Source organism: Scardinius erythrophthalmus, assembly GCF_964197995.2.
Source record: "Scardinius erythrophthalmus genome assembly, chromosome: 4".
NCBI lineage: Eukaryota > Metazoa > Chordata > Actinopteri > Cypriniformes > Leuciscidae > Scardinius > Scardinius erythrophthalmus.
The window spans coordinates 10,210,606-10,233,902 of NC_138224.1; the positions used below are offsets into that span (position 1 = coordinate 10,210,606).

Here is a 23,297-nt window from a genome sequence, read left to right on the forward strand (position 1 = left end):
CTGCCCAGACTCTGAGCCAGGAACCCTAGTAAAAAAAAAAAGCTATATTTTCTCCATAATATATTTCATTACAAACATTATCTACCGAGGTTGTACAGAATTCGAGCTCTGTTTAAATTCAAGAGCGTGGATTTGAGTTGAATTGGATTGGCCACACCCGACAGGAAGTTGAATTAAATTTGAATTGAATTTGCAGGAAGCGTAATTTACTGAATTGTAGATTCAACACAGGCAATGTATTTCCTAAAATTAAGTGTTCTTCCACACTGGCCCTCAAAAGTTAATGTATTAAACTAAATACAAATTTCTATAGGTGGCATTTCGTACATCGCAGGTATTTCAAAACAGTTAAAACTCGAATTTCAGTGCTGCATCATGTTTGCTACCTTAATTCATGTTCAATTCAAATTAAACTGATTTGGAATTTAATAATACTAATTCAATTGTGAATTGATCACAACCCTGATTGGACTGGATCATTACTTACAGAATTAATTACTTAATAGTTAGAAATTTCATGAAAAATTTAATTATCTTCTCCATGGAAATGGACTTCTCCCAAAATGGCATAGTTTGGACCATATCAGTGCGTCTCATTTCTTTGTGTTATTTAAATCACTTGCATATTAGAGTCCCAGAGGGGTCTCTTTTGATAGAGAGTAATTTACAAGGATTTTGTGTAGCTGGATGAGGATATTGAGGTGACATCGCTCATGCATTTTCCATTGGGGCACTGTCTAATGATTACAGTAAAGCTGCACGCTTGAGCCTCGCTGCTGCGACCACTAGGATAAAGCCTTGTGGAATAATTTAATTGGTGTCTGTTTTCCACTCATCAAATAGGTGCCATTCAACTGTGAAAAGCCGCTGTGCACCTCCAACACCTTTTGTGTCCAATCAGGTGGTACTGATTGCGCATTCTCTTTTAACTTATGAATCCAGAGCCGCTATGAATTTTAATTTCAAGCTGCCTCTTATGAAATAAAATATAAATGCTATTTTGTAAGCGTTTATGTCCAAGTGAGTTTGATTTCCTCCATAATACTATTAAAATATTAATCAGCCACTGACCATTGATGGAAAACTGGACTGAGCGATAAACTCAGTTGAACGTTTTCTTCACCCTACAGAACATAAATGGGAAGGCCGGTCTGCATTTGTCTCTGGACACTCAGTTCCTTCTCTTACAGACTGCATTTAGAGAACATGCACCTCCGAATTCATTACAAGCCAAGCACGCTTAATTTGCCGCCTCCCTTGAGAGCCATTAGCGTCTGTGGCATCAAACTGGCAGACCGGTGAAAGACAAGTGGCAGGTAGGGCTTCATCCGTCTTACCGCCCCTCCCCTTTTCCTGTTGGGCTGAGAAACAGAGCTCTCTGAGAGTCTCCTGTACAGAGGGATGGTTACCGCACAGTTCCCTAATTTTGAGAGCAGTGGGTCTTTATAATTTTGTAAATTATTTAAAAAAAATTGTAATTACAATTCTATGGAAGTTCTTCACTAGTGGTCGACCAATATCTAGAGAGCATAATAGGTATATTATTTACCTACACTGCCATTCAAATTTTTTTTTTTAAAGGAATTCATACTTTTATTCAGAAAGGATGGATTAAATTATTAAAAAGTTACTGTAAAGATATGCATAATGTTACAAAAAATGTATACAAATACATGCTGTTTTTTTAGTCAGTTAAATTGTCTTTGCTAATAAACATTATGCCACAAACGCTGTAAATAGAGCTGAACATTTTTAATCTACTGTTTAATCTGATCCAGTGTTTATATTCCAAAGTTCAGATCCATAAATCTACCGGCAAACCATTTCACTAAAACTCAAGAGTCTCCCTTTTCACATGATCTCAATTAGAAACTTAAAAATAAAGGAGTATGTGAATGTAAATATGAGCCAAGGGTACGCATGTCATTTTTAAAACAAGAGAATAGCTAAAATCAGCAGTCAAAAGGAAGAAAGCAAATCCCCCTTTTTATGTCAAGATACTCTCAGCTACTTTCTGATGGATTACAATCCATTTTATTGAAGAAAAAAAAAACAGTTGGTTCTTTAAATAAAAATACCTATTGATTTCTCTGTGCAGCGCATGTATAACACAGCCATATTCTCAGGTGAGAGCACCCGTTTTCACTCAATGCCTAGTGTATTTGCAAAGCACAGACCTCTGTCCTCAAATTCTCAGAGCAAAAAGGCATGACTGTCCTATTCCAGGAAAGGTATTGGTTACTTTAATTTTGCACAAGATGAGACGTTTTTGAGCTCACAGCTTGCTAGAGTGGCAAACCCAATACTGGTTTGATTCAACCTGATGACAAAAAGACCTTCAAGCATCATTTTTTCATATGGATATCATCTATCATTCATCAGCTGAAATCCAGCACATGCATTAGTGCATCTTTTCTTTCCAGAACATGCATTAAATACATGCGGCATAAACATTTTCTTTATATAAGTGAGTTGAACACAGTGAATCTATGATCCTTTTTCTATTTACGTGCAGATCTGTGATATATTTAATTGCAAGATGGGAGTGGAAAAAATATGCCTCATCATTTCATCGGTTTCATGCGGAGGCCTTCTGGCTATGCACTTTTTTGAAAATAGTGGAGACGTGATAACATGAACGTGTCTATATTTAGACAGCTCAAAGGGAAAGACATAATTCCTTTAATTAAATCGGCACCAATCCACGGGACGAAGTCTCGTTTCTTTTCTCCTCTTACCTGGAATGCTATTGGAGATATCCTTCATCGTCTCAAGGTGCGTTCACAGTAGCCCTTAATTTTGTAGGTATTCATGAGAGTACAATCTATCTGCTCAGCTCTTTTTTATTTGCCTGTGGGAAACATAGTTTCTGAAGGTTAATAAACAACCCTGCATATCCCAGGCCCCAAGATCATTTATCAGATTGCGATCTCTTACAGAGCCGGAGAGTGGCATGCAGTTTTATCATTTTAACAACGACGGCTAAAAGTGCCTGAAGAAGTCCGCCTAATAGGTTATTTTGTTATATGATTTCGTTATCAGATATTTCTTTTCCCCCTACCCCCCTTTACTCGGTCTAGGTCGCAGTAGAGTAACAGCCATGAATCCCTAATGAATCCTCTCCGTAATGTCCCGCGAGCAGGCAAGAAGATAATAGGCTCATCCCTGGGCAGCCGCTCTGTGGCGTTAACCTCACCCGGCCCGGCCATCTCCATGATGGTCACATCACACTCCGCTTTTGTGCTTTTATCCATTGCACAGTCTTTTTCAAGCCAAAATATCATAAAAGGCGCCATCAGCGGAAATGGGAAAATTGGAGTAGGACTTGGTATCGATACAGTTTTCCATTTCTATTCTCAAGCTCTTGATTCAGCTCGATTCACTTTGTTCAACTGGGCACATTTCAGCTATAATGTCAATTTCATATGTATTCAAATGAAATAAGTTTTTCAGCTAATGCCATGAATTACAAGGTGAACCTTCTAACGTGGTGACAAAAAATATTAGTAAAAAAAATGTACAGCAAAAAGTTGCAGATAAATTAATCAACACAAACACTTTTTACTACATTCACACTGTCATTTTTTGGGATTGACAACCGCATGTACATGTCAGGTGTGAGTCTCGAAATATCCAGTTCACACAGCAACTTACAGTAGTGTCTGTATGAACGTGCAACGGGAGTCAAGCCTGTATTCTCTTACCAGGACCACAGCGACAGTGACCAGTAATATTAAAGATTGCAATGTCCATAAAACTGAAAAGTCTTATAATTTTTGGCACAACAAGAGTCCAATCGAGTCAAAGAGTTCATCTGCCAAATCTTTATTAACCGACAGTAGTGTTTATATCTGGGTGGAGAGCGCAACATTTGAGTCGAGCGTAGAACACAAAAAAAGGTAGACACACGTTTGTGCAGCGCAGAGCGGCTCTTTTGCTCTGTATAATGCGACAACTAGTTGTCCAGTCTGGTTCCGTTCACACAGAGGTTCTGACAACCATATTCTGTTGCTGTGTGAACTTGGCCCAGTTAATACTAAGTTCAAATCTCTTGTGTGAACACTAATAATTTGTAAAAGTATTATATAAACTCCCATGAAAGAGAATAAAAGGTTTGTCTTTTTGGATGATTCATTAAAGAGTCTGACATTTACATTTATGCATTTGGCAGTCACTTTTATCCAAAGCGACTTACATTGCATTTCAAGGTACACATTTACATTCTTATTAGTTCTTGCTTTCCCCGGGAATCGAATCCATGACCTTGGTGTTGCAAGCGCCAACGCTCTACTGTTTGAGCTACAGGAAAGCTATAGTCATTTGTTTGTGAATCCAACTACACTGGTTGCTCTGTATGTTTTTGAATAGCTAAAATCAACCGAGTTATTTGTTTATAAATCACTCCTTACAATCCCATTTCAATCTGAGCATTGATATGGTCGATCAAATGATTCTGACCCTAAAACTTTACATCTTTTTCAATCTGTCAGGTTGTTCGGTGTGACAGGGAACTGTGCGGCTTGCAGTAAACTCATCCCAGCATTTGAGATGGTCATGAGAGCCAAGGAGAACGTCTATCACCTGGACTGCTTTGCCTGCCAGCTGTGCAACCAGAGGTTAGTTAATTTATATTCAGTTTTCTTAAACATTTCACAGTACTTAAATGTATGTATCTCTTTGCAGATGTGTTAAGCCCCTTAAAACTCAAAGGTTGTCTTGAATCCAAAGCATCTTACAGTACATTTACTACAAGGACGGTCCCGCTTAACCCCACTATCATGTCTTACTCAAGGGCACAATGGAGATAGAGAATCCCAGCAACTCTCTGGTTCATGAATCAAGGCTACTGGGGTTTGAAAAATGACCTTCGGTTAAAAACCCACCACTCTACCACTGAAAGATGTTTGGGCAGATGTTTTCTTATCCAAATTACATCAATATGTTTATCACAGGTACCGTCTCCATGGAGCAAGAAGTACATGCTCAAGGGCAAAACAGTGATATAGACAAAAAACTCTCCAGCCCATGAAACATCCTTCAAGGGGTCTGAACTGGCAACCTTCAGATTGCTAGCACAGTTGTATTGACATATTAAACCCCCATCAGATGCAATTTATAGTGATTCTAAACAACAACCTCTGAACCACAAGCCCATTTGTGTAACTACCACCCTACCACAAAAACTGGCATACGGCACTTTTGTATCCAAAGTAGCTCATAGTACATCTCTTCATGCCTTGCTTAAGGGTAGTGATGATCAGTAACAAAATAACCCTAAAAAAAAAAATCACAAATCGCCTCTTCTGGGGTTTGAACTGATGACTTTAGATAGTTTGGATGGTTTAACCACTGAACTGCAACCACAGCTGATCATTTTAGGCTAAAAAAGAAAGAGGTTACCACAAGTAAAAATGAATTTGGCCTTTATCTGAACTACCTTAAGGCTTTTCTACTACATTTAATTTTATTGCATTTACTTCTTTGTAGGTGTTACGTGGTTACATGTATTTTTTTTACGTTATGTTGCCCCTAATCTTGAATATTTCCCTATATATATATATATATATATATATATATATATATATATATATATATATATATATATATATATATATATATATATATATATATATATATATATATATACCCTTTGTGTTGAGGTCCATCATATGCCACACATCATGTTTTTACAGTAATTTTCCTATGGATGTTAAAACAAGAATAATTTTAAATTATCTTTTTATGTCAAAATAAATTGCTTGTTGCTTTGGTTCAACATCAAAAACAGACAGCAACATAACACTTAAATATTCTGTGGGCTGCAGTTTTCTTCATTACTTTGGGCAAATTGTGTTGTTTGTCTTCATTCACTCTAAGAAGAAGAGGCCATTTGTCTTAGAATGTGGTCAAATAAAACCCATGCATGGGCTGTTTATTAGATACCTGCTTCATACAAACTCACAGGTGCCAGAGAGAAGTACACACAAGTGGGGGCCAATTGCAGGATCCGGTTACGCTCAATTAGCACCGGGTTATTGTCTTGCCACTTCAGTTGACTGCACGAACCACGCTCACCTAATCTAAGAAGTCAGCTAATCTTCATCAGCAGAGCCACAGACAGGTCCACCCGCTTGCCTGGCATTACAGCCCATTTAGAGCCAGGCAAATCTTTCTTTTTACATTAGGCCAGCCGATCAACTGTTTAATAAAATGTGTGTCAGTCTGCTTTGCACGCTCTGATGAGGCCTCTATGCATCTTTCGTTCGCCCATCACAATTTCACTGGTGTTCACCACAAGATTTATAGCATGGAGCTGGTGCTAATTGCCCATATTTCAGACCGGAACTTGAATTCCTGTCAGTTTATTCACACTATTGGATGTTTTGCTGGAGAGATGGATGTAGCCTACATAAGTGTCCTTCACAACAAACTCTACAAAAAATATTTATAATTATAATTCCGTTGTAAGTTTGGGGTCAGTATGATTTAAAAAAAAAAAAAAAAAAAATAATAATATAATAATTTTATTCTGCAAGGGCGCATTAAAGTGACTGTAAATACATTTATAATGTTACAGAATTTTTCTGTATCAAAAAAAAGATTATGCACTTTTTTCGTCAAAGAATCCTGTATCATGTTTTCCACTGTACATATACAAACCACTTAAACTACTTTTTATCCTGACCAAACACAAGAATTTAATTTACACAGATCAGAAAGAACTACCTGCATCAGATCTCCTACAGTCTGAGAGCACCGCATCAACAGCCTGATATGCAAATACCCCCCATTTGACCGAGAGAAAATTCATTTGTCAACAAGCTGACGAGACATTATCTCCACAGACACCCGCCACCCGACACGTCTCAGACACTTTGTTGTTCTGTCAGTGCCTTTCGAGAAAGCCTCGCAAATTTTGATGGACTCCTCCAAAAGAGAAAAGGACGGCAGGGCTTTTCATGATGCGTCCGTCATTGTGACAGCTCGGCACATTACCCGAGTACAGGCTCAGTCCAGTGATGCTCTTTGATAAACATCAACACAAACAGCGAGACGTTGATGGAAGGAGATCTTTTAGAGAATCACACGGCACATTATTGTTTTGACGAGGCAATTGGGCCTGATTTCAATTTTCCCATTGGTTTTTGTTCTATGCTCTTAGTGCTTGAATGAAAATGATGAATAAATCAGAGGTAAAAGTACTAATTTTCATAGTTCAAGGAAATCAAAAAGAGTTTAATGGCCCTGATATTTTTGTCCAATTAAATGCTCTCAAGAATGAGAATGCCTCGCCCCCCCCCCTTTCTTTAAAAAGGGGTGTTTTGTTTCGTCGATTGCCTTGCATTTAGCTTTTCCATTTTCATCTTTTTCATCTATCCCCTTTCTGTCTACTTTCATATACATCCCACCCTGCTCTCTCCCTTCTCATTTTCCCTCCTCAAACAATATTAAAGAGGCCATGGCCTTTAAAAGAGCCATCTAATCCATCTTACAAAATGCTCTCTTCGCCATCAGTGACGTGGGACAGGCATTCTGATGCTGGGAGCAGGCTAACGGGTCAGTAGAGGTCACGCCATATAATTATGCTCCTCCATGAGGATAAGAAATGTCCCGACATTAGCGTTTGATGCTTAAATGATTACAATCAAGCTTTTAATACAGCTGGGCCACCCCTCCTTTTCCCCACACACATCAGCAAGGCCATCATCTCCTACAGAGTCGTTTCATTAGTCAGGCCACACAAAAGCACCATTAAATACTGCCCGTGATTAGCTTGATTTCCACAAAGAGAGTGCTGAACTATGTCTGTCTGGCTCACATATAGCACCTCTGAAAACCAGAAACTTCCACATAATGTTGTAATGAATCTTTTAAGTGAACGAGTTATTCTTCTTCCCTTCCATGCACATCTCGTATTTTCTCTTCAAATCTCTCTCTTTTTAAGCATGTGACTGTTTGGCTTTTCTTGCCTTCAAACACTAATTAAAACACATAAAAACAAGAAAATTTGATTCTGATTTTGATTCATCAGTTGAATCATTACGCCCCCCTCCACTGAACGAGTCAGTGTTTTGAGTCTGAACGAGACTAGTTCATGAATGAACTAAATGATTCATTTATTTAGCCTATTGATGTAATTGTTTATAATTTGATTAAAATAATGTAAATATAACCTGTTTTGTCTGGTCGTTCAAAAAGATATTTGCCACCTGCAGAAATGGCCACTGAATGAAACGGTGAAAAAACGGTTGAACTATTTTTTTTCCGAGAATAGACTCTAAAGATTCACTGAGAAGAATCAAAATCTCAGCTGCCTATCAAACAGCATTCATATTTAGCTTTCATTTATTTTTATTTCATTTTTAGTAGTTTTAGTACTTCAACCTTTCAGTTTAAAAAAAATGTTGAAGTTTGTTTTTCCACCTGATAATATTTCTATTATACTTTGGAATGGAATTAACAAAATGGTTGTTAACAGTTTTAGTTAACAATAACAACACTTCCAATCACTGACTGAACAGTACATTCCAGACTTTTATGGCATTACGGAGGACATCAGTCATGCTCCGTGTCATCCATTGAGTATGCCATCATCCCATGCAGCCGGACTTAATCTGGCATGATTATTCATGGGTAGGATATGAATCTGCTCACCTGGCTTGAGGATATATCCTCAGCTTGGTTAACAGGGATTGGGGTGACAGTCACAGCGGTGAGCGCGAACGCAGTGTGTTTGTGTGGTTTCGAGACTCTAGCCGGCCGTTAGCCACAGATCAGCCCTGAAGGGACAGCTAATCGATGAGCCTGTCGTCCGCTCAGACCTCATCAGCCAGCCTCAGGAGTCCCAGTTCCCGGTGATGAGCCCGGGCCGCGGCGCTCCGAGGCCCCACGGGATTGGGAGAAGGCCGAGGCCTGGGCAGCAGGGCAGGGAGTTCACCGGCACGGGTCACCGTCCTTGACGGAAAGTCTGAAAAGCCTGAGCCAAATTGGGCTGCACGTGCTCTGGGACTGCAGTAACTAAACGACGCCACAGACAACAGTCTCATCCCCTCAGAGATATCTGCAAACCTCAGTTCTTGCCATCAGTCGTTAGAAGAAACCATGCGGTTGCATTGCAGACACTGCGGCAAATCCACTCTATTCTGTCGGATAATGTCTTGTTCACATCCAATGACGTAGACGTTCTTTTTCTCCATCAATAGACCTCCCTCTGTGATTCATTTCCTCTCCCTTTTCCCTCACTCTTTCAAGTCCTCTCTCCTCCACTCAGCTCCAGCATGTTATTTCACAGAAGAGGAATGTTACTACTCTAGTTAACACAGACCTCAGAGGCAAATAGCTGACGAAGCCATACATCATTAAGTCCACTGCCTTGGAAGCCATCTTTTCTTTAACAAGATGGGTCTCAATAGACATATTCATCATTACTGTCACACCTGAGGAAAAGAAGAGAGGCGGAGGGAGGGAATGATGTAAAAATGAAGGAAAGAGAATATAAGGGAAAGATGGGGAGAATGTAAAGATATTGTTGATAAAAAAACTAACTAGCTCTGTCAATCAATTGAAATGTTATTAATTTAATTGATTTAGTTCATCAAATCAAATTGCATTTAATTGCAAATATAAATATTTGTTGAGAAAATCTTTCTTTTATTAATAATTTATTTTCTCAATGTTAACAGTAACAACTTATTAAATAATAATGAATAATCAGTTTATGAAAATCATTATTATGGCAGACAAAAACATTCAATAGACATTTTTTCAGTTTAGTTTTTCAATCTGATGCAAAATTAAAGGGCCATTCACACTATTTTTTATTTATTTGCTTGATTAATAATTTGGTGAGGCCAGTTGCATGTGGTCAGCTACAAAATTACAAAATATGGGATGCAAAATTTACACAAAAATTAAGGTGGTACTTAAATGGTTCTGATGGTAGGGGAAAAAAGTGCACTTTACAATGAGGTTAAATTTGTTAGCATTAGTTAATGCATTAGGTATCATGAACTAACAACAAATAATGTTTTTCCAGCATTTATTAATGTAGGTTAATGTCAAATTCATGTTCATTCACTTGAAATGTTAAAAATGTATGTGTAGAATTCAAGCAATTTTAATAAATGCAGTAAAAGTATTTTTCATTGTTAGTTCATGATCCTTAATGATTATAACTAAAGCTAACAAATTGAGCCTTGTCATAAAGGGTAGGCACATTTTACCAAAAATTATTTAAAATAGTATCTTAAAATGCATCATTTGCATATGGGTCGGGGGGAGGTAACTGTGTTCATGCTTTCATCACGTTATTTTCTTTATAATTAAATCACGCTTAATTAATGTGTTAAAATGACAGCCTTAGAAAACACATAAAAAGCCCAGAATTTACGGTCATACCTGAGCAAACACTATATCAAATGCATTTACTTTTTTCTCCTCCACTTGATGGGAAATACTAAAAAGCAATTAAAGCAATCTGAAGTTGAACTCATCTGGGAGGAGAGATTGAAAGGGGAGGGCGAGGGGGGCGCATCAAGCTAAGGGTAATGTAGGTGCTCGGAAACATGTGGCGATCGGTAATGACTGCACGAGTAGAAAAACGGAGGGCAGCACAAGGGCATTTATTACCGCTACCTCTGATGGGCTGACTGCAATATCCTCGTCATAATTGGCACACAGATGTCACAAACGCTGTTGACATTTCACCAAGCAGAAACAATTTGGCGCTGCGAAACGGGGCGGCGACGAGGCTAAGAGGGAACAGAAAACACAGGCTGTAAATAAACACAGAGAGATCCTATTAGTCGAGAAAGCGAGAGAACGAACGAGCGAGATGGAGGTGCTCAGAAGAGGAGGTGGAGAGGGCCAGGATGTCAGAGAAGACAGACACTAATGGATTCCTGGCAAGAATGTGTCATTTAAACAGGACGTTTTTATTGGAGTGAATGACACCATTACATTAAGCACACCTCTGCTTTGTGTTAATCACCGTGTCAACAAGCACGATTAATGGATATTACTTGTTGATACTTGGTCCAAACTAATGGCTGCACCTTCCTGCTTGACACTGCCATGCATAACGAATAAAAAAAAAGTTTTCCGGAGTGCATGCAAGGGAGGGAGGGAGCCGTTTACAAAGTATCCTGGCGCTCGCTCATTATATTCAACAATGGCGGAAAGGGTAATGGCTCTCAGATCTGGTTCTGACCCCTCCTGAGGATGTTTTAAGGAATATTGCGGGTTCAACACAAGTTAAGAGCCTCACTTGTGGCATAATTCTGATTACCTCAAAAAAAAAAAAAACTGGGTTAACAACGGAAGTAAATAGGGACAATTCGTAAATGTTAAAATACACAGTTTTAATGGTATACAATAACATATGAACAATATGATTTTAGTGTGAAAAGAAATCGCTACTAACCTGTTCACTAATTTAACAGAATAATTGCCTTTATAAAATGAGCTTCACATTTCTGCTTTAAAAGCCTTCAAAAAATGTCCCCATTCACTTTCACGGTTAGTGCATCACTGTAACCTTGATCTTTGCTTCTTTTTTCTTTAAAGAAAACGAGGGACGAGCCAAAATTATTTTATCTGGTAACTAACAGTTATGCCTCAAAGCTTCAAGCGTAAAGCCGCGAATGGAAGTAGCAACAGATCCTTTCTTCCATATATTTATAACGTCAAGCTCATCTGAGTGAATTATCGATTATTGAAAAAAATAAGTAGGGTGGGAGCTTGGTTCAGTCCACTCGTTGTTGATTAGTTGGAGGCAGATATAAATCAGAGCTTGCAGATGTTTGTAAGAAATGGGTGGAGAAGTCTCTCGAGTCATGACACTCAAAACTAATTTAAAAAAATAAAGCATGCATAGATGAATCATTCACAAAAGATCAATAACGTTCATTTAGAAAATCGATTTTACATTTCATGCCGACTTGTAATGAACCTCTCTTACAATTCCTTTAATACAGCGTCTAATGTTCACCAAACGTTGCATTCCCAATACAAACTTTTAATCATTAAAATGGTACCAGAAGACACTCAAACGCACTGTATTCCTCCTCGTCCACAGGCAGTAGGGTTCTGTAGGCAACACTGGCCAGTAGACGCGAGCATTCGTTGGCACTCCGACCTTGTCGAACTCTCGCTGTGAGCAAGATAAGCGGCCCTCAGGACGGCTAAACACACAGAGCTACTCGCTCTCGCTCTCGTTCCCTCTGCCGCCTTCTTTGTCTCTCTCTTCTGCCTGACCAACATAATCTTCTTTCCAAAAGGTCAAGTGAGACAGCGGCCCATCAGGCAGTGCTAAAGCCTGCGCTCCGTCTGTGGGGTATATTTATGAAACAGCTGCAGGTAGAGAAGATGCTAGGTGCACTCTGGAGATACTCTTTCCAGACCAGCCGATGTGTCCGCAGGATAACGTACGCTAATATTTGAGGGGGCGGAATGCGGCTCTGTGGGGAAGCCTGCAACTTTTGCTAGTAATGAGTCCTTCTGCGTCCCTTTCGAGTTACGTAAACACCATGTTTCTGTTTCTCGCCTCCATGCAGGTTCTGCGTCGGAGACAAGTTCTTCCTGAAGAACAACATGATCCTGTGCCAGACAGACTACGAAGAAGGACTGATGAAGGAGGGTTATGCGCCGCAGGTCCGCTGACCACCTCCACTACCCCGCCGTTTGCAGTTGGGGAAAGAGCTGCGAGAGGACCTGAAGGGGACATACAATCAGACACAAAAGCACTAATGTCCTCTCCAGCCCATGTCCCCATCACATTGTATATACGAAGAGCCCAAATAAGGGATGGTGTACTGTACAGATTAGCCATAGAGACGTTTTTTTGTATGTGGGAGAGCATTTGAAGACGGACCAAGACTGTGGTTCTGTTATAATGACGCTGCCTGACGGCTCAATGTCTCAATGGCCCGACTTTTGTGAACACAAACATACAATCCACTGCAAGACCTCTGTCCAAAACACAATGATGCCATTTCAATTGCTTTACAGGGTGAAGACCACATAGTTTAAAAATATATGTAAAAAATCAGTATTTATTGGCGAACAAGTTTGCGAGAAGAAAAGGAGCCATGTCAACATAATTACTCAGGTTGAATGAGTTTCCTCACTGTCCTTTCAATTACAATTTATTTTTCGTTTACATTGCGTCTTAACCAGCGACAAGCTATTTGGAATAAACACAATCAGCCAATCAGAAGAAATTTGATGTTTAAGTGTACAGGTCCAGGAACCAATGAGGTTTCACAGTGCTACCGAGCACTATGGCACAGATATAAACTAAATGTCCTGGCTGTTTAGGACAGCTTGGCGAAAGCTTCACAAAATCGCACCTGGTTAAAACACGGTGTTCGCTTTACTACCAGTCTTTGGGCTTCGACATCTTCAACTTTCATTAGTGACATTTTGAAAAAATAAAAAAATAAATCACCCTGTTTTATACCTCAAAATGCGAACTCTAGGAACATTTGGGTTTGGCACATATGTAATGTGGTTTTGTGGGTTGGGAAACGATGGGTTTGTTACTGTCTTCACTGTATTTATTTAATAGGCTTTTCATCATTGCGCGTAATTCAAGGCTCTGTCCACTGACATGTTTATACTTGAACTGAAAGACAGCTTAGTCGCCAAGCATCTCCTCCAGACATGACGAACGTCACATTGTATTTTTTTGTGCGGCCCATCAGCTGACACAATCCTCTTTAAACATAATCAGGTCGCATAATTTAGGAGCACGTGAATACCTGGTTGGAGGATGTTTGTTTGTTTACTATCGATTCAAGGCGACACTCAAGCGCAAATCACTACTGAAGCCTACAATGTTGATAATCTTTTTATGGGCTATGATTACCTTTGGAAACTGAGGGCATAGTCTAGAGAAAATATGAGGACAAACTTAATTTGTATATGGTGGTTGTACATATTTAAAAAAAAAAATCCTTTTTGCTTGCTATTGTATATGGATTTTCTTTTTATGTGTTATTCAGCATGAGATGTTTATTTTTAGGACGTGTACATACTGTACTGTAATCATTTTAAGCACAAATGTAATACAGTTTTATTGTGTTAGCACTGTGTGGTGGCTTTCTTTGTGTCTTGTTTTTTTCACAAAAAGCATTATGGGCACTTTCCACAAATGGTACAAAATAGAACGTGAAGCACTTAAGTAAAACATTTTTTGTTTTTACCAAAATGTTTTTATTAAAACATTTAATTACATTTAAATATATACAGTACATATTTTATTAAAAGTAATTAAAGAAAAATATTTGTTTGATTTTTATTTATTTATATAACTTGGATAATAGGATTGAATGGTTAAACTGAAATTGTCCAAATTATATTATTGTTAATAACTGATTTTAATTGTTGGATGCAGCCAGTAAGATGGAACTGATAAAAAAAAAAAAAAAATCCCCATTTTAAGGAGAGTATGCAGACATATTATGCATCTAATATTAATGGTTTACCAAACATATCTAGTTCTCTCACATTTGTGCCATTAAAAATGTCATGATGCACCAAAACCTACGGAAAACGAGAATGCCATTTTTAGAGGATGCCATCTCTCTCTTTCAGTGGGCCAGTTTGCATACACTGTCATTTCTAAGACGGAGTGTTTACTGAAGCAATTTGGGTTAAGTGCCTCTCTCAAGGGCACAACTGTAGATGCCGAACAGCCAGTGGTGAACCTTCAGGTCTCTACTCCATTAGCCTATCCACCAGACCATGCTGCACTTCCGGTTTTGTGATTGATCATAAGTGCAATTTGTCATTTTGTCATCCATTTTTTTGTCATTGCCCCTCAAAAATTCCCTCCCCTTTAGTCTGCGGGAAGGAAAAGCGGGCGAGTGAGAAAGAAACGGATCCACCAGTCCAGCTAAAAACAGCTGAGTGTTTAACAGCGAACTGCTCAACGTTACCTTAAACGATTTCAAGTGAGGTTTAAAGGTAATGACTTGGTCAAAATTAACCTTTACCTTGGTGATTAAGGCCCTAAAACAAACAGGGGGCTCTTGAGGGGGTTTATTTAAAGGTGCATTTAAAGGTGTAACTTTTGTTTGTTCAAAATTAACAAAGTTCAAATAATGAGTCAAATACACCATGAATCCTTCTTCCAAAACATGTTTTTGTATTAATACTACAGTTAGGCTCAATCCCAATTCACCCCTTGCCCCTACCCCTCCGTTTTGCGCGTTCCCGTGAAGGGGTAGGGTTGTCTCGATTCTCTTTTGGTTGGAGGGGTAGGGGTAGGGGGAAGGACCAGATAGCCCTTGAAACGAAGATTTTTTGGGACCACACTTCAAACGAAAGTAGCCTATGAGAAATGTACCTGCATACACCGGCTACAGAGGCAACATGGCTGCCAATAATCATTTTCTTTATGTCACATTCAATATTGTGTTCATATTTACGGTCATGTTCTTCAAAGAAACGTTAACAATATGAAAAAGCAAAAGTTTGAAGCAAAGTTGATGCGCGAATGAGGCGAATTCGCGCCGCAAGACCTCCAGACGCGCGTAAACGCGCCTTAATATTGAAATCACTCGCGCCCGTTTGGAGTGAACGCAGCATTAGGTGTCGAAGATATCGTCATCTCCGTTGTTTTCTGCGAACTTCAGAAGAAAAATGCAAAATAAATAGCTGTAACTCACGCAAGACTACAGTTGACGACGGCATCTTGGAAGTTTGTGATAAACATTGGCGCATCTCCTGTGACGTAGGCGCTAGCAACGGTGTAGTAGTGGTGTCCCATTTCTTAGGGGAATATTTTCACCCCTACGTAAGGGTAAGGGGTAGGCGAGGGGTTAGGGGTAGGCGAAGGGGTATAAAATAGAATTGGGATTGGGCCTTAGTCCTTTATAAGTGTTCATATTTTAGACAGAGCTGGATGCTTTTGGCGCGAAAATGCTTGCGTAACTAGCCTGTGTGTGTCTCATCATATCAGTAAACAGAAAAGTTGTTCCGGCTACTTTGAAGCATATGGGAGTGGCATAGGTTAGTTGTCACAAAGAGCTAGAATGGTTGACATGGAGAGCATTATATCTCAAACCTCTGGGGAATTGCTTTTTAAAGTTTTTAAAAAACGGCGAACAGTGGAGCTTCGGCTTGCAAAAAGAGAATGTGACAGAGCTTGTAATAAAATAAGAATCAACATTGGCTGGGCTTTTTTGGAGATAGCGAGAACTGAGGGATTTGAAATGTTGTCAAAGTGACGCAGTGATGGCGCTTTTATTATTAAACAGGTAAGGTATTTTATTGAACTGATAAATTGCCATATATGGCAACAATCAAAAGGACTGTTGTTCTGAATAGCATGATGTATATTGTGCTGAGATTCCAAAAAACAGCACAACTTCAAGTATGATATTGTTTGGGACATTAAACTACTTTATAAATAAGACAATAAGTTATACATATCATTAGTACACAAACATCAGAATGGTGTATTCCAGGGAGTCGTGTAACAAACTAGCAATCTCGTCTGCCCATAAACCAATGCAATTGTGTAAGTAAGGCCTACACTCGAGCAATTTAAAAGCTTCTGTAGTTTGCTTTGCAAGCAAAGCCAGAATATTGCTTGAAGATCCTCTTCACTGTACAATTCAAAACACTGAGATTAAAGTTCTCCTTCTAATTAAGGAGGCTGTTTAAAGTAGCCTGTGAAGTTTGACAACAGCGGCACTCACATCACATTACAGCCTATAATAAGCAGACCAATTAAACTAATTGAATTTCTTTAGCCTGAAACACAGAGGGAAAAATGTCTTTGATTAGACTCAAGCTGTTAAGTCCTTCCATAAAAAGCAGAGACGGCTCTGAAACCTCACTAGATAACAATCCAGTCTAAAGGAACTAGGGGATCTACTTCGCTAATTTACGATAATTGTCTCATATGGTGAAGTGTTTGAAGGAAGATACAATGAAACCTTTCTTTTAGCGGTAACACTGTGGTCATTCCTGACTTTAGAGTGATGTGATGAAATACGTCATGACAATTACTGATTGCAGCAATGTAAAACACATTCAAATATAGTACCCTACTTACATAAGATAAGTACTGTAACACAATACAGCTGTGCATAAAAGAATTTAGAACAGTACAACACAGAGATGAAAAGGATGCATAAATATTCTAATCAATTAGTAGAACTAATTGTGCTCGCAAATACAATTGGGTTTCAAATCATAGACTGCAAGTTTGTAAGCGATAACATCTAATCCATTTACTCAATATAGTCTCAGTATAATCACCACCCAATGTATCTTAATCGTTTGCTATCGTAATGATGTAAAAATACAGTGGTGCATTATAATATATATATATACACACATTATATAATACAATATACATGGTATATTGTATTAAGAGACTCTCATTCAACATCTGGGGGTATTTTACAACATTTTACACATTCATGCACAAACGTGTCCAAAACTACCGACTCATTAATTCATTCACTAGTGAATATCACATGAAAAGGGTGGACAACAAATGAGTGTTCACACAAAATGTTAAATTCTTGAAACAGAATGTTGCAGTGCTTATTATAAATTATTTATCTGTGCACGTCATTGTTTTATTATTATTATTATTATTATTCGAATGCTCTTGTAATCTTTAATCAAAAAATGGGAGTATGCGTATAATCTACTGAAATTAAGTTGATAAAAAGTAATAAAATAATTTGAAATTCGTTTTTTAGGTGTTATCAAGTGAAGTCATTTTTTTAAGTAGAACTGTCTGCTTTTTACAGTGCAGATCTTGAATAAAAAAAAAAAAAAAAAAAGAATGAATGAATGCATGCATGAGGTTAAGTTATTACTAACTAACTAATATATTTAATAAGATTTTAACTGTTAGATGTGGTTTGGATCAGATCTTGACATTCAAGTGAATATTTAAAATTTAATCAGCTCTCAATTGTTGAATGGGATTTGGATCGGTTGATTTTTCCAAGTAAGTCATGTTCCTGGATCAACATATTTTGTTGATCCTGGAACAAAATTCCTATCCGAAAATGTTTTCCTAACTCTATCCTTACCCATAACGTATCCCTAAAATCAGAGGGAAATGATTGGTAAATAACACCTAACCCTGGTTGTGAGCCAAACTTGACATAAACTCTAAACTTGTCCCTCAAATCTGATTGGTGTAATGAAATGTTGTTCCAAGATCAACTGAGCTGTTGATCCAGGAACATCTTGCACTTGGTGAAATCACATTTACCTAAAACATTTTTTAATAAAATTTCAATTGTTGGATGTGGTTTGAATCAGGTCTGTAAATGCCATTGTTCAGACAACAAATAAACTAAACTGATTTAAAGTCAGATGGACCAAAAAGATGTTTCAGCAAAGCCAACATAAATACAGTGTTGTTCAGTGTTGAACAATTTCTTGTTTCTCTGTCTGAAGTCCTCGCCTTGCAGTGCTGTACTTCTTTATGTAAATATGGCTTCTTTCATCACATCTTAATACACTGAGAGACTTAGGAACAATCTGAAAGCATTGAGGGAGACAGCACAAACCGTCTCATTTAATACAATGTTATTGTTTTATCAAGGCTATTCACAGGGGCGTTTGTTTAAGACCTGTGCTCCACAAAAGATATAATATGCTTGTGTGTGTAAACATCTCGCCCTCAAACCTCCAGCAAACAGAAAGCCGACTAAAGCAAATCGAATAATAAAATGCAAGATTCTTTCATAAAATAGTCATTTGGGGCATTTAGAAAGAGAATTATCTGCCAGGGCACGTATCGTTAGCGGCTCCCCCCTCCACACCGCAGCTGACCGTCGAGTCTGAGCGGCCGTTCTGCTCACACGGCTCTTCTCGTTTGGCAAACGGCTCCAGGGGTGAAAATAATGATCTGCGGAGACATGCCAATGCTATCTGGACCAGATAACGCTGTCTTAATGACTCCTTATCCTTCGGCCTCTTCGCAGAGATGGGTGCCACTGCAAATATATTCCCGTCATTGGGTCATTAGTTCTTTATTGCGCCGATAATGGACTTAAGAATTTTTGGTCCAATTCGAGTGTATGCTACCCAGTGGAAAACAGCCCTCAGATAGATTAGCAAACGGCTAGAAGGGATGCTCAACGAGCGCTTTTCCCATTCCTGATTAGCGGATCATTAGCTGGTATTGGCGAAACACAATGACAGTTACTTCCTCTAAAGCAAAAACCTGATAAAGACATTGTAATGGAGTCTGGATAATGGTAATCACTGTACAAGAAAGTACAAAACACTTCCCTGAATCACACAAATCTGGCTGACAAGCTGAAAAAAATATTGGCACATCCAACTCAAATCCGTTTTCAAATTAGCAGTTTGAACAGGAAAAACTCACATAAAACCCAAAACCATTCATCTATTTGTGGTTTGAAATCTGACTTTCATCTAACTGTTCAGACACAACGTGGAAAGTATAAAAAAGAAAAGTGCTGTCTTGTATTAAAGGATCGATATTTGTGACAACAAACTGTAAAGTAAATCACCATTGTATCAAATCTCTTACTATAACAATTTTTTTTTTGTGATCTGATGATTTTTTGGACAGTCTGGTAACAGTGGCATGGCAGGGCTAAAAATAGCATTTTAGCTTAGCATAGGCCAAATGTTGACATGACAGTTTACGAACTATTTCTGCTTCCAAAAACTCATTTTAAAACCCAGATTAGTGTATAAAACAACTTATTTTACTTGTCTTATGTGGATTCTAGTCAGGTATGAGCCAGAAAATATGTTGTTTGTAGCTTACTATTCAATGCTAAAAGCTAATTTCTCACACTTAGGCCCGGTTTTTGTAAAACTACCTAACCCCATAAAGAACAAAGACAAACCATTATTAAATCCATGTTTGACCTATCAAACATTTCTAATCGTTTTCCGTGAAGCTGTATAAGCAAACATGCAAATATCCTAACAAACCCATTTTTGATAACTCTTTTCTTAGGGCCTACATAGATTAGATAAAAAAAAAAAAAAAAATCAGTTTTGTGTTCAATGTGAAGAAAGCCAGACATCAGAGAAGTCATTTGTGATTCAATTATCACGGCTTAAACCATTACTATCAAAATTAACATTGTGATTTGTGCACATGGTTCATGACCAAAGGCCCTTCAGGGGTCCGTAATGAAGATGCACACTCCACAAACATCCTAGGCTGAACTCACAGACACATATAAACATGCCTCTCCATCCTTACGTCAATCTCAACTCTGCAGATGCACATAAGTGGCTCATCATACGCTGTTAGACAGGAAGAATGCTAGTTATTTCACCTTAAATGTCACTGGCAATTTATTCCATGCCGTTCATTCAGCTGATCTGTGATCTGTTATTTAAAGAATGCAAGACGTGTTATCGACACAGACGGATCTGCAAAAGCGGCCTGCCATTATCAGTAATGTGTTCTGGATAGCACAGTGCCGACAAACGAACTGAGGGAGATTCGAAGTTCGCAAGCCCTATGAAGTTCTGTCTTTTGATGTGGCACACTAATCTATTCCAGATGGACCAGGATTGGTCCACCAGGGAGGCCCAGCAATGACACAGAACTGCACATGCCAGACAAATGGAGATATAAGGAAACTGTCACATGCACACAAACACATTTAAGTAACAAAAGCACCAGAGTCTATGCTCTCAACTGCGTACTGCTCTTACCATTTCTGCAGTGTACAGTATGTAGACTGTGCACAGTATGTGAATTATATTATATATTACATTACATTACATCAAATCGATTAATCGTACCTAACATAAAAGTTTGTAAATATATATTTGTGCGCACACACACATTTACCTTTATGTTAGATGCGAATAATCGCACACTTACTATTGCATTGCATTGTATTGTATTGTGAAATGTATGCAATTTTATATTTAATGCATTTTTTGCAATGATTACATCAAATAATTAATACAACAATCCAGTAACAAGAATATTGTGTATACCTTAAATTACCACAAAAACAATTGAATTAAAATACTAAATACCCTTTTTTATTTTTCAAATGATAACTGGACACAATTTCCAGTGTGTGTGTGTGCGTGTGTGTGTGCACGCATGCACGCATTTACATTTATTTTTGTATTTTACATTTTTACACTATTCGTTTCGTTACTTTTCAACAGACCCCTTAGTGGCCCCTAGTTTAGAAAGCTCAGTAAACCATAGACCAGGATCTACATCTCAGTCATGTCAGCATGCATACATCTTATTGCAGACCTTGAGTTATAAATATACAGATTTGTGGAATTTAAATGAAGATTGCATGTGATCCAGTCATGCAGAGCACCGCTAATGGCTATTTCAGTGTCTTAGTTAACACCTTCTTTCAAGTACAGCTACACAGCTGGAGCTGAGAATAGCTTTAGCCGTTTATGACGCGCTATTCCCATTTGACCTAATTTATACCAAATTGGAGAGATGATTGTATTCAGCAGGGGGTGTGAGACACACGTGGCTCCTGACAACACCCTCACAAACCCTTTCAAAGCAAATATTTGAGATTATTCAAGGCAATTTTTTACCGTCCCTACCTCTAGCTTGCATTCTCTGGACAGGCGTAACAACTTGAAACATCTTATTTTGCCGGGCTGAAGTGGCTGCGGCAACAGGGAGAGCTGAGCTCTGGGTTCTCTCAGCGGGTGATTTAAGAGTAATCAAACATTGCTGCACTGCTATGGGAACCGACTAAAGCCCGTTAAACTGGAGTCCGGTGAGATAAGAACAGCACTACCTCATCTCGAGCAACCCCAGAAACAAGTGCAAACCCTCCTGCGAGACTTATTTGCGGCAGATGGGCTTGTGATTTCTCAAGCGCCCGATGAGCGATATGAGAAGAATGTTGATCTGTTAGGCATTAGCGCTAGAAAACCCCAGGCCAGTGCATACGTGTGGCCTTGAGCGTCAAGCCAAACCCTTCGGTGGATGAGAGCTTTATTTCAGGTGCATAATTGGACTCCTGGCTTTTATGGCCTCATTTGCTAGAGGAGAGCTTGTGCTCTACCACATCTGTGAAGGTTATGTTTGGGCCCAATGATTTCAGCGCACTACTGCTGCGATTTGAGCCTGAACAGGATTGAGATATGTAAACCAAATGCTACTGCTTTGCATGGACTCAACTTTGTTAGCTCAAAGTCTGTCGCAACAAACGCAATAGGCCAGAGGTTCTCAACTTTGTAGGGTGCCAGAGCTGCAGGTCATGAATTATATCTTATTTATGGAATGTATATAGATTTCTTAGAGCTTGATTTATAGCAATAGACTATACATAAAATATGCAGCTTCTCTTACACTTAATTGCATGAATTGCAAGCTAAAGTGTGACCCAGATGCAAAGGTAAACTCAATGTAACAAACCAGCTACCACAGTAGGTGAATGCACAGTGTCACTGACTAAGTGCCCTAAAACTACCATCTACTTGCACTGATCCTGATACTATAGATATAATACAACACGTAATTGCAAAAAATAAATGCATACTTGCAACTTTGAGGGGCCGTTCACACACAAGGCACATTCTTGAGAGAGAGAAAGATAGAGAGAAAACAAAAAGAGTATGAGTTGCTAATCAGACCACTAAGCCATGTTTCTAATGGGCACCCAGGAGACACGGGCCAGTGGACCCTGCAAATTCACAACGTCCGTTTTGACACGGGAGTCACCACAGAGCAGCGGAGATCTATACTGCTCACCATCATCTTTAAACTGGGGTCTCATCACTGATCCATCACTAACCGATCAGAGATTGTAAGCTAACATCAAGAAAAAAAAAAGTAGGCGCAACAAAAACAATAGATTTTGTCAGTGTCTTTCGAGCAGGAATACAACGAGGGAATTCTGAATTCATTCCCTCAATCACGAAATGAAGGACGTTGCTGTCCGCTCAACTCCGCTGTTTGTTTATTTGCCGGTTAAATGTGTTTATATTAGTAAATGGGGATAAAAGACGTCTGTTTTCCTCCTCGACTGGTGACCTGTGACCTCTGGATGAAGCTGGAAAAGTACGCCCACACTCCTGCTGTGCTTTCTGGTCTTGGGTCAGATACGTGGGTTGGGCAGAGAGAGCAGTAGAGAGATGGAGAGAGTGAGTGTATGTGTGTGTGTGTGTGTGTGTCGCTCTTAACCACATAGCGAATTCTAAATGTGAGTGATTAGTTCTTGGATGGTTGTCTGAAAGCTTTACTATTGCCAGCACACTGCAGGCTTTGGAAAATAAAGCACACAGTTATTTCCTGTCTCTCCATGTCACCCTCGAGAACC

At 38.8% G+C, this 23,297-nt stretch overlaps 1 protein-coding gene across 1 annotated transcript in view; it reads left to right on the plus strand.

Moving 5' to 3' along the window:
• Positions 1 to 14,083, plus strand: part of lmo3 (LIM domain only 3) — a gene marked incomplete at its 5' end in the record, with an annotated part of 37,113 nt that extends 23,030 nt beyond the window's left edge. The window contains 2 exons of the mRNA XM_081362849.1: positions 4,491 to 4,616; positions 12,555 to 14,083. Coding sequence (XP_081218975.1) covers positions 4,491 to 4,616; positions 12,555 to 12,660 — 232 coding nt within the window. The 3' untranslated portion in view covers positions 12,661 to 14,083. The remainder of the gene's footprint in view (positions 1 to 4,490; positions 4,617 to 12,554) is intronic.
• Positions 14,084 to 23,297: the final 9,214 nt, after the last annotated feature.